The sequence below is a fragment of the Phocoena sinus genome, chromosome 12 (genome assembly GCF_008692025.1).
Source record: "Phocoena sinus isolate mPhoSin1 chromosome 12, mPhoSin1.pri, whole genome shotgun sequence".
Taxonomy (NCBI): domain Eukaryota; kingdom Metazoa; phylum Chordata; class Mammalia; order Artiodactyla; family Phocoenidae; genus Phocoena; species Phocoena sinus.
This window is the reverse complement of record NC_045774.1, coordinates 44,238,579-44,252,084: the sequence shown is the minus strand read 5'-3', so window position 1 is coordinate 44,252,084 and position 13,506 is coordinate 44,238,579. Positions and strand designations below refer to the sequence as shown.

Here is a 13,506-nt window from a genome sequence, read left to right as displayed (position 1 = left end):
GAGTTAAATGGAATTCTCAACCAATTATATTTTCATTATGTCATGACTATTGATTTTTTTCTATTGGGTAAAGTGTTCCTTTAAATTTAAAACAGAAGCAGTACAAAGATAATACATTTATATTTTCTCTTTTTAACGTCAATGTTTGTATTTTCTCTTGTAAATGACTTGAATTTTCTCTTTTAAATAATTTGTATTTTCTCTTTTAAATTATTTTAAAGGTCTCAAAGTCCTAGCCCTTCATCCATCTAAAATGATACTAGCTATAAACAGTCCTTGAGAGAACTGAAAACACTCATTCAAATTATTGTGTTCTATAAACTTTAAACCTTTCTGTTTGCATAAAGTTCTCTCTTCTGTAGTATGTTCTATGAAGTTTCTAATATCCTTTCACAGAAAAAAATGCATTACAATAAAAAATAGGATAATCAAATAACAACCAATATTGGTTTCCTTAATCATTGTCATTTTGCAAAATGGTCCTTCACGATCTCTAATAAATTTATTTTCTGACGCGCTCCAGGGGGTGAAATGTTGAAAGGTCTCCCATTCTACTTACAAATACACTTAGGAATTTACTAAAGAATATAAAGTTTTTGATTGAATCCATAGTTAGAGATCTCATGGGCAAAAAAAATCTTCCAAATTATAATAGGCTAATTGGGTCAGGGGAATATTAGTGGATAAAATTTTCTCCATAATCTTATATTATTTCGCACACAAGAGTAAAGGGTCAGGTGTACCTTGACATTCTCTTGGTTTCCCTGGCGCCTTGAAAACCAAGGGGAGGCCCGGTTAATTCTGCGGCGAAGGCTATGCGCCAACAGGGGCTTAGTGCCGCCTCCAATTCCTGCAGCAGCGGCTCCGCTCCTGGTCACATCCCGCCTTCGGGACTTCGGGGCGGGGGTCAGGGTGGTGACAGTGAGGCAGGAGCCGGCCTGGGAGTGTCAGCGGAAAGCCGGGCAGCGAACCGGCCAGTCGGGGCGGGCAGAAGCGCGGCCGGGGGCGGGGCTGGCGGGCGCGGGAAGCGCGAGGGGCAGCGGTGCGGCGTTCAGGGGGCGGCCGCAGCCCCGCCCCGCCCCGCCGCGTCCTGCCCGGTAGTCCCGCAACGTCCTGCCCGCGCGCTCTTCGTCGCCTCTCGGCGTCTCGGAGTTCTCTGGTGCTCCGCGCGCAGCTATGGCTCAGCACTTCTCCCTGGCCGCCTGCGACGTGGTCGGCTTCGACCTGGACCACACTCTGTGTCGCTACAACCTGCCTGAGAGCGCCCGGGTGAGTGGCGCGGGCTGCCGGGGCGCACGGCGTGCAGTCTTCATGGCGGCTGGGGCTCGAGTTTCCTCCCGGCTTAGGCGGCGGCGAGCGTCGCCGGGGCCCTGCAGCCGCCGCGCCTTTGCGCAGAACTCGGCCTCCCACGGCGAGGCGGGGCGGAAGGAAGTGTGCATTCCCCCATCCCCGCCCGTGCTGTGGGTACCGGCTTATTTAGCCCAGCCCTTAGCCAAGTTTGAGAGATGGGTAGGGAAGAAAAGGGGCGAAGGAGGGACAAGTCGTGCAAGACTGGGCTAGGGAAACGGTTCCTGGGTCAGAGGAAGGGTGGGGCTAGGGCAACTCGGGGTGTCCATTGCGTATCCCCAGCCTTGGAACTTCTCAGCAAATCGTTCTGGCCACCAGCAGAGCGCCGATACAGCTACCTGGTTAACGACTTGTATTTTCTTTGGCTGCGTTTTTCTTTTGCACGTCCATGAGACCGCCTGTCAGTTTTTAAACACTGAAATTGTGTGGTGTATTGGAAGACTAACCGAAAAGCCATTAACATGTTAGCCCTAATTTTGCCTTTTGCCAAGAGAAGGACATAAATTTTGCTCACCTGTTGCGTGCTCCATGCACCTTGAGTAAGGTCTAATCCTGACAACAGCCTGGGTCCTCACTGCTCTTAGGGAGGGAGGGGGAAGTGGGGTGTGTATGATTCCACACCTGTACCCTGAAGTGAATTGTTCTTCCTCCCCTATTCCTTTGGTTTCACAAGGAAACTAATTTTGAAAAATTAACTTTTTTTTTTTTTTTAGTCAAATATGTAAGTATCCAAGCGAAATAAGCTGGTTATGGTAGTCAAAGCGAGGACTCTGCAGCCAGACTGCAGACAGAGGGCACCAGCTCCTCTGTTCCTAGCTCTATGACCTTGGGCAAGTTCCTTAACCCGTGTCTATTCTCTGTTTCCCTATCTGTAAAATGGGGCTAATAATTGGATTTGCCTGGAAAGGTTGTTGAAAGGATTAAAAGGGTAAAGGATGTATAATGCTTAGAGCTGTGTTGGACACATACAAGTGTTTGCTTTTATAGTCACCACCCATATCATTCCCCAGCCTGACCACTTATGAATAGAGCTCCTGGCCGCTGGTGCTGGCATCAGCCAGGGCTGCTCCTCAGTATGGTGAGGTCAGTGCTCCAATCAGCAGTTCAGGTACCCCTCAAAGGTCAAAACAGTGAATTACTCATGTTCTCTATGTACAGATGGTGGAAAAAAAGAAGTGTACTGTTCCTTCTGTTATACTTTCCTGCTTTCCTGCTGTACAGGTGCTTCCTTAGTCATGCAGAGAGTTGAGGAGACTTTACTTCTTGATCCTTGGCCACTGGTTCCTCTAGGTCTTTGACTCATATTTTCCTTCCCTTTGCCTTTCACATCTTCTCCTGATTAACATTTTCTTGCATTTCCTCCCTAGTCACCTTCATCTGAAGGAAATATTGTTAAAACCATTATCATTAGAGCCAATTTTGTGCATGAGTGAGCATAAAATTTCAGAATACAGGATCGTTAAAAGACAAGAGTTCTTTGCTATAAACCTCGAATATAAGTGATATTTAAAGGTTGAAAACATTAACCTAGTGTGTTTTATGTCCTGTTTGGTTCAGAAATCTTTCATTAAGTACCAACAATGTGCTGAGCACCATAATAGAGTTAGGGATACAGAGATAACACAGGTCTTCAGGTGGCCTTGTAATGGGTAAAGGTGTTGAAAGGTTAGTTCTGGTCCCCTGTGCTGAGGGCAGCATTGCCTGGTCCTTGCTGCTGACTGACTGTTACCTGTGCCTGGGGCCCTCCTCCCTTCATCACACAAACTCCTCAGCTGGCAGGTCTCATCTTAAGTAGCCTGGCCCCCTAAAGTTTACCTTTCTGTCCGTATCCCATCTGCAGTTTTCCATAAAAACCTTAATTTCTCACAGTACTTACCCACTGCATTAAATTTTCCTGTTTACTTGCTGGAATCTTTCCCTAGATCCTAGAGCCATGACCCCTTGACATCAGTATCTGTGACAGTTTATTGTGTGTTCTGTGTGCCAAGCTGACTGTGTGCACACACGGGATTCAATAAATAATTGTGGAACAGTTGCATAAATAATAGGTATTTTAGTAACTGAAAATAGCACTAACAGCCAGTATTCTAATAAGCATTCTGCTATATAAACTGGTTTGACCCTTACAACCATGTGAGTTAGATGTTATTATCATCATTTAGAGATGAGGACACTGAGTCACAGAAAGGATGAGTAGCTTATCCAGGGTCACCCAGCAAGGTGGTCCAGCTGGCAGGTCTCTGCTACCTCCCACCAGGCTTTATGTGTGCTGCAAATCCCAGAGGAGAGTCCATGGAGTGAGTGATGCTTGGGTCCCAGCACAGGAGTTACAAGTGGCAGGTGAGGAGGCAGAGAGGAGCATTTCTGGCAGAGGAAGTATGGCCAGTGCAAGGACCTAAAGGTGAGAAACAGCGCCTGGATCTGCTGGGTGTTAAGCGGAAGGTGGGGCGTTGCAGGAGAAGATGCCGGAGATGGCAGTGGCGCTGCATCATGGATCACTGCGCGTGCCTCTCATATCAGTCTCATAGGCATTTAGTTAAGTGCAGAGTGTCGTGCAAACGTGAAACTGGGTGCGTTGCCTCACCGGGGGCCTCAGGCAAAGCATCGCAGAAATGATGACACCTGTGCCGTCCTGGAATTGCTGACTCAGGAGTGTTTGGACCCAGGCAGTTAACTTAAATGTGCGGCTGGGAGAGTGCGCGCACGCCCTTCCTCAAGCGCAGCTGTGCTCAACTCCTGCCAGCGTTTGCCGTGGGCGTAGGTAAAGGCTCAGTCTTGTCAGATCTAATTCTCTCAAGACAAATTAGAAATCTAAGCTTGTATGAGAAGTCTTTCAATTTTTAAACGCCAGCTCATTTTCGAACACAGCAGGATTATAGGGTTGCCAGATGTAGCAAAGAAAAATACAGGACACCGGTTCAATTTGAATTTCAAATAAAAAAAATATTTTTAGTGTATGGGTGTTCCAGATATTTCATGGGATAAGCTCATACTATAAAATTATCTGTTGTTTAGCCGAAAATCAAATTGAGCTGGGTGTTTCATATTTTATCTGGCAGCCTTCAGTGGGAACCAAATATAATTTGTGGTCTGCGTAGGACCCACAGGGCACCAGTTTGCACCCGCTGTGGATTGTGTGTGGTTATTAGTCAGGTGAGACTGTTGAGAAAGTAAGTGGCAGTTAAGGCTGGGAGAGCAAGGGGGTGGGTGGTGGAGGCCCTGTGCCATGAAGGCTTCTGTGGTGACTCAACATAATTTGAGGAAGAGCTTCAAGGACCAAGGCCTTGGGACTAGAAGAGGGATTTTTTTTTTTTTTTTTTCAGTATGCGGGCCTCTCACTGTTGTGGCCTCTCCCACTGTGGAGCACAGGCTCCAGACGCACAGGCTCAGCGGCCATGGCTCACGGGCCCAGCCACTCCGCGGCATGCGGGATCTTCCCGGACCGGGGCACGAACCCGTGTCCCCTGCATCGGCAGGCGGACTCTCAGCCACTGTGCCACCAGGGAAACCCCAAGAAGAGGGCTTTCAAAGGCACAGATTCCCTGCTTTTCTCAGCACCTCTGTTCTCTGCTCCTCTTTACACATTGACCCCATTCTCTCCTATTACAGAACCATCTCCTTGGAGAGGTAAGGAACACAGCTCTGGACGCCCCTGGTGGCATCCCTGCTAGAAAGGGCCCTTTCTCTTGGGAAGGAATCTGACCTCATTGGAATCACATGCCCATATGTTAATCAGTATTGCCAAGGGATGAGACACTCCAGTTGTCCAAGGTTGAATAAATACTTTGACCAGAGGCAAGTCTGATGGTGTGCAGTAACCATTGGTAGCTTGAAACTGGCCATGGTGGGGGTAACTATACCATGGAAATGAGCAAATGCTACAAGTCAGGACCTTTTTTTTTTTTTAACCAGCGCCTGACTGATAATAATAGCAATACTTAAATTGAATTTACTTGTATGCCATGCACTGCTCTAAGCATCTGAGGATTTTCATTAACATGGGATTTACATCTCTTAATCCCAGGGCACTGGTACCTTGCAGGCAGGATCATGATGTGTATTTTTTGTTGTCCGTAGTACTTTGTACCTGAGTGACTAACCCCAATCCCCAACTTCAGCTGTGTGCCCCCCTGGACTTGGATTGCCCTCTCCCCGCTGGATTCACCCAGCTAACTGCTCCATCTTGCAGGTGTCAGTGTGTACATCACCTCCTCAGGGAGGCCTTCTCCTACAACTCTTTTTTTTTTTTTTTTTTTTTGCGGTATGTGGGCCTCTCACCGTTGTGGCCTCTCCCGTTGCGGAGCACAGGCTCCGGACGTGCAGGCTCAGCGGCCATGGTTCACGGGCCTAGCCGCTCCGCGGCATGTGGGATCTTCCCAGACCGGGGCACGAACCCATGTCCCCCGCATCGGCAGGCGGACTCTCAACCACTGCGCCACCAGGGAAGCCCTCCTACAACTCTTGCTGTATCTATTCTTGCTTCCCCCTTGTGCCATTCCAATGCTGTCAAAACCTGTCATGGGTTAACATCTGGAGAAGGAGGGTCAGGTTGCTCAGTGTGTCTCCTTGGACACTCTTCAGTCTCAGAAAACCTGTCATTTTGTTGTTGTTGAGAATGAAAAGATCTGTCAGCCATCAGCAGAGCATTTATCTTTGTGCTTGCTTCCAGAGGCTTCCTTTTTCCTGTTTCCTTTGCTTTTCTTATGGTGGGGAAAAAAAGATACTCACTTTGTCTGATGGAGGCACCATGATTCCTTCTTTAGATTACCTGCCTGGTCCCTATGTGTATTTCTCTTTGAGACTCCCCTGTGTCAGATGACAAAACTAAAATAAGGTAGTAAGTCATGAGTTTGACGTCCTTCCTTTGGAGGAGATAATCCACAGATTGGGAGAGTGCAGTGCCCCACAAGCAGTGGAGTACTCTCCCCCAGAGATTTTGGGCAAGACCGTGTTTTATAGCGTGTTAGAAGAGGCACCACAGAAATAGGGCATGATTGGCTAAGAGGTCAGGGATTCCCTGATAGGCACTTTAGGTCCTGTTTTCTAGGGTGAGGTAAGCGAGCTAAAGCTGACGTGGAGGATTGTGATTGGTGTATGTTAGTTCTCCTTGACAGGGGTTTTGTGTAAGCGCACACTGTCTTAGGTTTAGATTTGTGACCAGAGCTGGGCCAGTGGGGTGGCCTCCATTTTGTGGGGCCCAGTGTATGAATTAGCATTATCAGCCGCCATGGGGCCTTTCTAGCAAGGGTGGATGGAAGATGGATGTGATGATAGAGTGGTCATTATGTTTATCCTCTGGAGAGCTGTTAAATCAGTTTACAAAGCTTTGTCAAGTCTTAATGATCTCCAGCCCATTAGGCTCTGGGAGTAAGATTAATAATTGTCCTTGGTGGTATAATTGTATACTGATGGAATAAAAAAGACACAGCAGCTCCCTGGGGCTCTCAGGAGTGGGTAAATTGCTTGGGACGGAGTGTTAACCTGCAGAGCTTCACAATTACAGATACTACAGATTCCCTCCCACCTGTCTCATGACTGATGCCATTAGGTTTTCAGGTCTGTGAAGCTAAGAATGAATAGTGAATTTTACATTTAATCTGTCTTTTTTCCTTCTTTTTATTAACAGCTCATTTATAATAGCTTTGCTCAGTTCCTGGTCAAGGAGAAAGGGTATGACAAGGAATTGCTCACTGTGACTCCAGAGGACTGGGATTTCTGGTAAGCAGCTTTTTTAAGGTCAGCACATTCCTTCTGATTTTTAATTATTGTGGATAAAATGTTAATGCTTCCTCTTCTATGGGAACAAAGTGAAATGTGAAGTTGAGTCAAAGGACAAAATGCCTTCTGTATTAAAAAGTTTTACGTTTGATGAATTAAAGTCCTTTCTACTTTAAGACTTGTTTAAGTATGAAAATAAGCTAAGAGCATATGTGACTAATTTGAGTATTTTTACATGGTTTAAGTCTGTCGTTATTAAGAGTTTGAGAGGTTATTAAGAGCTGTCTAAAATTTACATCTTTTGTTAAAAAATTTTCTTTTATTGCCCTTCAAATACAGAACTGTAAGAAAAGAGGAAATCATCATGTTTTGAATAAGTGTCTGAATTGGGACATTTGTTTTTCTGTAATTGGGTAGATACCCCTATGTCTGAGACTCTGACTGCTTACTCCCTTCCTGGCTTAGGAGTCTCAACTTTCCAAGGCTTCCTTTGTCCTTTTTCCTCATTTAAACAATAAAACAAACAAAAGTCCTATTAAACCACTTTAAATTGTTCGGATGAAAAATAATAGTAGTCCTGAAACGCATGAAAAATACATACAGAAATAATTCTAGAACAACAGAGTTCATCTGTTATACATTCTTCCAGTGTTTGGTTAGTCCTTTTTGATCTATCCCTTTTAGCAAATGAAGAAACAGAAATATTTTACTGTATGAAACCACCGACTCTGGAAATTATACTGTGAACCAAAGGAAATAATGTTTCTAAAGTACCCTGTCGTTTTCTTTTTAATTCCCTTGGTATTTGGTGGCCGTTTTACCTTCTTGCTTTTATTACTCATGATAATGAATCTGTACCCATTTTTCTTCCCAAATCCCGTAAGTGTTTTACAGTGAAGAACCCCAAACTTAGTATTTGACTTTGTTTTAGTGGTTTTCAATGGTATGCCCAGTCCAGAGGGCTCGTTCTTATAACCCGACCTCAATTGAGACAGATTCTAAAGAGTACAGAAAAGATTCTGGCCAAGATCTTAACTTGTAGAATACAAATGTGTGTTTGTGTGTGTGTTTTATTTAATGGAAAGCATTTGTACATTTTAACAGAGGCATACAATGGTGTTTATTCTTTGTTCTCTGTGAGTTTTTTTATTCCTCTTTTTAAAAGCTCAAAGATTTTAGACACTGAATATGCTGTCCTTGGTTTGCCCACATAACAGTTTTCTTTATGTACTTGCTCTGAGGAGGATATTTAATTTTAGAATTGATATTCTTACTTGTTTGATTAACATAGCATTCACTTGGGTGGGAGAGTCCTTTTTTAGCATTGTGATTTTTTTGAAAATATAAATTTTTATTTCTTGGGTTAGGTGACTGTGTGAATTGACTGGTAATCAGAATTTTCTATTTCAGTTGCAAGGGCTTGGCATTGGATCTGGAAGACGGGAACTTCATTAAACTAGCAGATAATGGCACCGTGCTCAGGTAATAAAATTTAGTTGTGAAGTCAAAACTTCACTCTTTCCAGGACATTTTATTACCATATAGCATTTGATAGTTAAGGTATGGGTTAAAGAAGATTATTACTTTAGTCAATCAGATGGCAGATTATCTATGTGCCTGCATGTCTATATGTGAATCATTTGAGCCATTTAAATATAAATCTGGAAGCATTAGATTGAAAGGTCCAATTCTTTAAATTTAGCTCATCAGAAATATTTTCAGGAAATACAGTAGAATGTTAATAAATTCCTTTATCTCTTTGACCACAGAGCCTGGGAATTATATTGTGCTAACCTGGAGTAAAATTGAAGCTGTCTTTATTAAGGAAGAAGGAGAGAATGGATGTTGGGTGGGGATTGGTGGTCTAGGCACACCTGTCTTTCTTCCCCCATTTATCCAAATTCGCCCCCATCATGCAGGACCCATGTTGTGTCTCAGCTCCTTCTGGAAGTGTTTCTAGATTGTTCCAACCTTCATAAGTATCTCCCCCCCTCCCAAACTTAGTGCCGACTCCCTTTCCTTCCCTCCTCCTAGGGTGAGTCCAACACCTTGAGTATTAGTAAGAGTAGGGCAGGCAGTTGAGAAGCAGCTGCCATCGCTGCTCTTAGTCTTACAAAGGGTACCATGGAGTGAGCATCTATTTTTCCCCCGGTACTGACAGTACAGGCAGTTAACGTGGCTGTGCAGTTGTACGATTTATGCTTTATGCTGACGTGGTCAGAGTTCACAAAGAGGATGCTCAGCACAGGTTACCCCTTGTACACACTCTCCCTTTGGGTACATCATTCTTTTTGCACAGTACAGACTCACACTCTACCCCAGACCGGCCCCTAAGGTGTAGCTAGCTAGGCCAGGTGTGGTTCCACTTCTGATTATTTTATAATTCATTTGCATGTTTTTTCTCAGGCAGCTAGAGATAGAGTGTGTGTATTGATTTGTGTGTGTACACCACACACACACAATGCAGCTTTGACCATGACCTTAAATGCCACTTTCACATTCTTACAGTGTACTTGGCTGTCTTCAATCATGGTTAAAAGAATAGAAAACATTCCACAGTTTCGCTTCTTTCTTTTATTGTCACATCTGTCTGTTGGTCCCCACTCCCAAAACCCTTTTCCCAAGGTCTGACCGTCTCCATTCAAGTTCTGGCCAACCTGCAGCTTCTCTTGAATTTACAAGGTTATGTCATTGATGCCTGCTTTCAAACAATATAGTAGATTCCTTTTCTGATCGTATTTCTTGCTCAAGGTTCCCCCACCCTTACATATAGTAGCTTTTATGTAAATATTAACTTGTTTATAAATAGGATCCCGATTATGATTTTCCTCCATTTGCCCTTCTTATTTCATTTCCTTTTCCTTCATTTTGCTTTGCTACCACAATATAACACCAAGAGAAGACTAATAATACTCCCTAGCATTATAATTTCTCAAAGTAAACAATGTAAAATATCAACTGTTTCTCTACAGGGTAAGATTATCTTAACCAGGGCCAACGGATGCAAAAGCAGTATTTCGAGTACAAAAAATAGCTACCTTCTTGTCTTCCTGTTCCAAGTTTTGCCCCATTCGTCTTGCTGTTTCCCATTGTGTTTTTAGCTCTGTGGTGTCCTTGAGTGGCATGTTCCTACCCCACCTTCACCTTCATAAGTCCCCTGTGCTCACAGCCGCCGGCCCGGGGTGCCAGGCACCTCCCTGCTCCCGCGGGCCTGACGCAGCTCGTGCTCTGACTGCTGCTCTTTCTCTCCTGCTGCCAGCCCAGCTTCCCACCCAGTCCCTGCAGTGTTTCCTCATTGTTCCAGTTAGGCTAATCTTATCTGCGTAGTTAATTGACAGCTTCTTAGGCAAGAAGTCGTCATATTTCTTCCAGAGAAATTGTGGTTTATAGTATTGGTCCAGGGCAACTGCCACAGCGTTGACCTCAGAGTGAGCTGCCCCTGATCACTTTGCTGGTTGATGGGTGACATGGAGAAGAATAAGAGCTGTCAAGAGAAATGCCGTATAGGACCCTAAATGGGGAAGTCATCCAGTTGAAAACCTTTTGTGTAAAAATCCTTTCATAGTATCAGGGTGAATTAACAATAACAAGGCTGGAGGAGGGGGTGTTCAGGAGAACCACTGATGAGTCACGTGCCTCATCTCCCCAAACCAGGGCAAGCCACGGCACAAAGATGCTGGCTCCAGAGGTGCTGGCGGAGGAGTACGGCAGGAAGGAGTGGAAGCACTTCACGCCAGACTCGGGAATGGCCTGCCGGTCAGGTATGGGTCATGTGTGGGGCAGCACTGCCATTCCCTCCCCTGTTGTTTTGGACCCTGAGCCTGGGACGTCAGGACACAAAGAAGACCCTCCTTGCACCCTGCTGGGCAGGACCCACAAAGGACCTGCTATGGTTTCATAGGAATAGGATGTATTTTTTCCCACGTGTCTGATCTTCTCTTTGGCAGTTGGTTCTGTTTTATTTAATGTTCTGTTGATTCACCTTTCTAGTTGCACTTGTTCTGGAGTAAAGAACAAGGAATAATACATTCCTTATTCTGTATTTTTATCAATTTGTTACATGCACAATCCTTACTTTTGTTTCTCTGTCCCCCACTTCTCCCCACATTACTCATCTCTCCTGTTTTCTAGAATTCTTTTCTTTACTGCCATTTCTAGTACCTTCTGCCTTTGTTTTTTTTCCCCCTTTATTCCAAGTGATTTTACACATTTTTCCAACTCTCTTTAAAGAGCTTCACCATGAGTAAACATGAAAAGATTTTTCAAAAATTATTTATAAACACAGATGTGCATAAATTAGTAAAGAATCATTAAAGCATTATTATAAACAGATGGACCTTATTAAAAGTCCTGATTTTTAGTTTTTCATTCGTTCTAATTTTTTTTTGCCATTTTCTCCTGCACTACAGTTTTGAAATGCACCTATTTTCATTTAGAAAATGTAGTAACCGGAAAACAGTTGGAGTTATTCCTTATTACTGTTGTGTTTTTGTTTGTTACATTTGCTATCTTTTGGGTTTTTTTTTTATATTACTATTGTAGTGAGATGAAAATGTCAGGAAATGTGTGTTATCTTGATAAAATAAGTTGATAGGAAAAACTGAGGTTTCACCTTGGGGTTAGGTATAGAATGCTTTCACACATCTCAACTCAGAATAGCCAGAAGTTAAATGGTTGGATTTCCTTTTTACTCAAGTGATAGGGAATGCCTGTTGTCTGTCCGGATGTAGGCAGTTGTAAATACACGTGAGCAACACGGGTTTGAATTGCTCAGATACACTTATACGTGGATTTTTTTTCCATAGTAAATACTGCAGTGCTACACGATCCACAGTTCATGGAATCCGTGGGTGTGGAATTGCGGGTAAGGAGAGCTAACTATAAATTATACTCAGATTTTGGACTGCATGGAGGTCAGAGCCACGAACCTCCCCTCCCCACATTGTTCATGGGTTAACTATAAACTCTTTCCTTCTCCCAGAAAAGGTAGGCACCCAGCTAAGTGTTTTATTCTGACATCCATTCAGAAATCGGGAGTATTTTAAAGAAGTAAAGTATTTCCCAGCTACAAAAGAAAGCATTCACCCAACACGTCACGCCTGTTTACCCACTGCTCTGCCCACTAGAGAGCACTGCCTCCTAGAATCCAAAGCTTCCTTGTGGTGTGTAATTTACGCAGGATCAAAACTTCCTTGTGGTGCGTAATTTACGCAGGAGCGCTGCTCTGAGTATGGTCTTGGAGTTTATTTACTCCTAACTGGGCTGGTTAGGGAAGTGTTTCCACTCCAGGTGCCCAGTGATGGGGCTGTGACACATAATAGAAGCCTACTATTTCTGCAAAATAGTAAGAGAAAGCTAATGCCTTTGAAACATAACACATTTTTTCTTAATGTAGAGACATAAAAGAAGGAAAAAATGGCCTGTGATTCCAGTCTAAAAAAAAATAATGGGAGCATATGATCAGGAAATGTAAATATTAAAGAAAGAAGTAAAATGAAGAGTAATTATTTCCAACCCCTGTCCCCCACAATCCCCTTTGCCCGAAGCTTATTTTTTTAAGTATACAAAAAGGATCATACTTTTTCTGTACTTTGCTTTTTTTCATCTACATCTTGGAGATTCCGTCACAATAGCACAAAGACAGATGTACTTCATTCTTTTCGATGCAGGCATGCTCTGCCATCCAGGGCCTACATCATGATGTATTTCATCAGTGTCCTCACATTGGACATTTATGTTGTGAGCGGTTTTTAACCATTACAAACAAGCCTGCAGTGACGTTTTCATACATGTATAATTTGCACTTTTGTAAATATATCCAGGGTAAGTTTTTAGAAATATAGTTGCTCTACGGATATGTGGGTTTAAAATATTGCCAAATAAGGCCTTTATTTTCAGGAACTCCAATTGATTCTTTATGGGCTACTTCTTTCTACAATGAGTATGTTCGTGTTCAGAGTTCAGTAGAGAGTTGTAAAGTACAAATCCCTACCAGTGCACTTAGGGAATTTGAAGCATTGATGGACACAGACATTTTATTGACAAGTTATTTGATAAGCACTTCTAACGTGGTTGCCTTGGCGTGAGTATGGTTTTTCTTACCAGCCAATTTCCAGAGAGCAAGTCCTTTTGATCTTTTTCTTCCCATACTGGTAGATTATGCAGAAACAGCTTGGTCTAGTGGAAATCACAAGGCGCTTGGAGCCAGACAGTCCTGGTTGATAGTAACTCAGTTACTTGCTGGTTAAAGTGATGTGGTCAATTACTAAGCCACTCTTAGCATCCCTTTCCTTATCTTTAAATGGAGATGATATCACTTGTCTGCAGGAGAAGTGGGAACTTACACTATCATGAATTGTTCTCTTCCCCTCAGTCATTCATATGCCTTTGTTCCTTCATCACTAAGAGTACACAGTTTTGCAAGGCTGAGGTGTTGGCAGT

General features: G+C 43.6%; 1 protein-coding gene across 4 annotated transcripts in view; it reads left to right on the top strand.

The window, feature by feature from the left end:
- Positions 1-1,012: 1,012 nt before the first annotated feature.
- The window catches only part of NT5DC1 (5'-nucleotidase domain containing 1), a 127,716-nt gene continuing 115,222 nt past the window's right edge, over positions 1,013-13,506 (top strand). The window contains exons 1-4 of one of the 4 annotated variants that reach the window (XM_032651194.1): positions 1,013-1,269; positions 6,974-7,065; positions 8,476-8,547; positions 10,720-10,826. In XM_032651194.1, coding sequence (XP_032507085.1) covers positions 1,177-1,269; positions 6,974-7,065; positions 8,476-8,547; positions 10,720-10,826 — 364 coding nt within the window. In that variant the 5' untranslated portion in view covers positions 1,013-1,176. The remainder of the gene's footprint in view (positions 1,270-6,973; positions 7,066-8,475; positions 8,548-10,719; positions 10,827-13,506) is intronic. The other 3 variants (XM_032651196.1, XM_032651197.1, XM_032651195.1) reach the window with 3 other exon arrangements.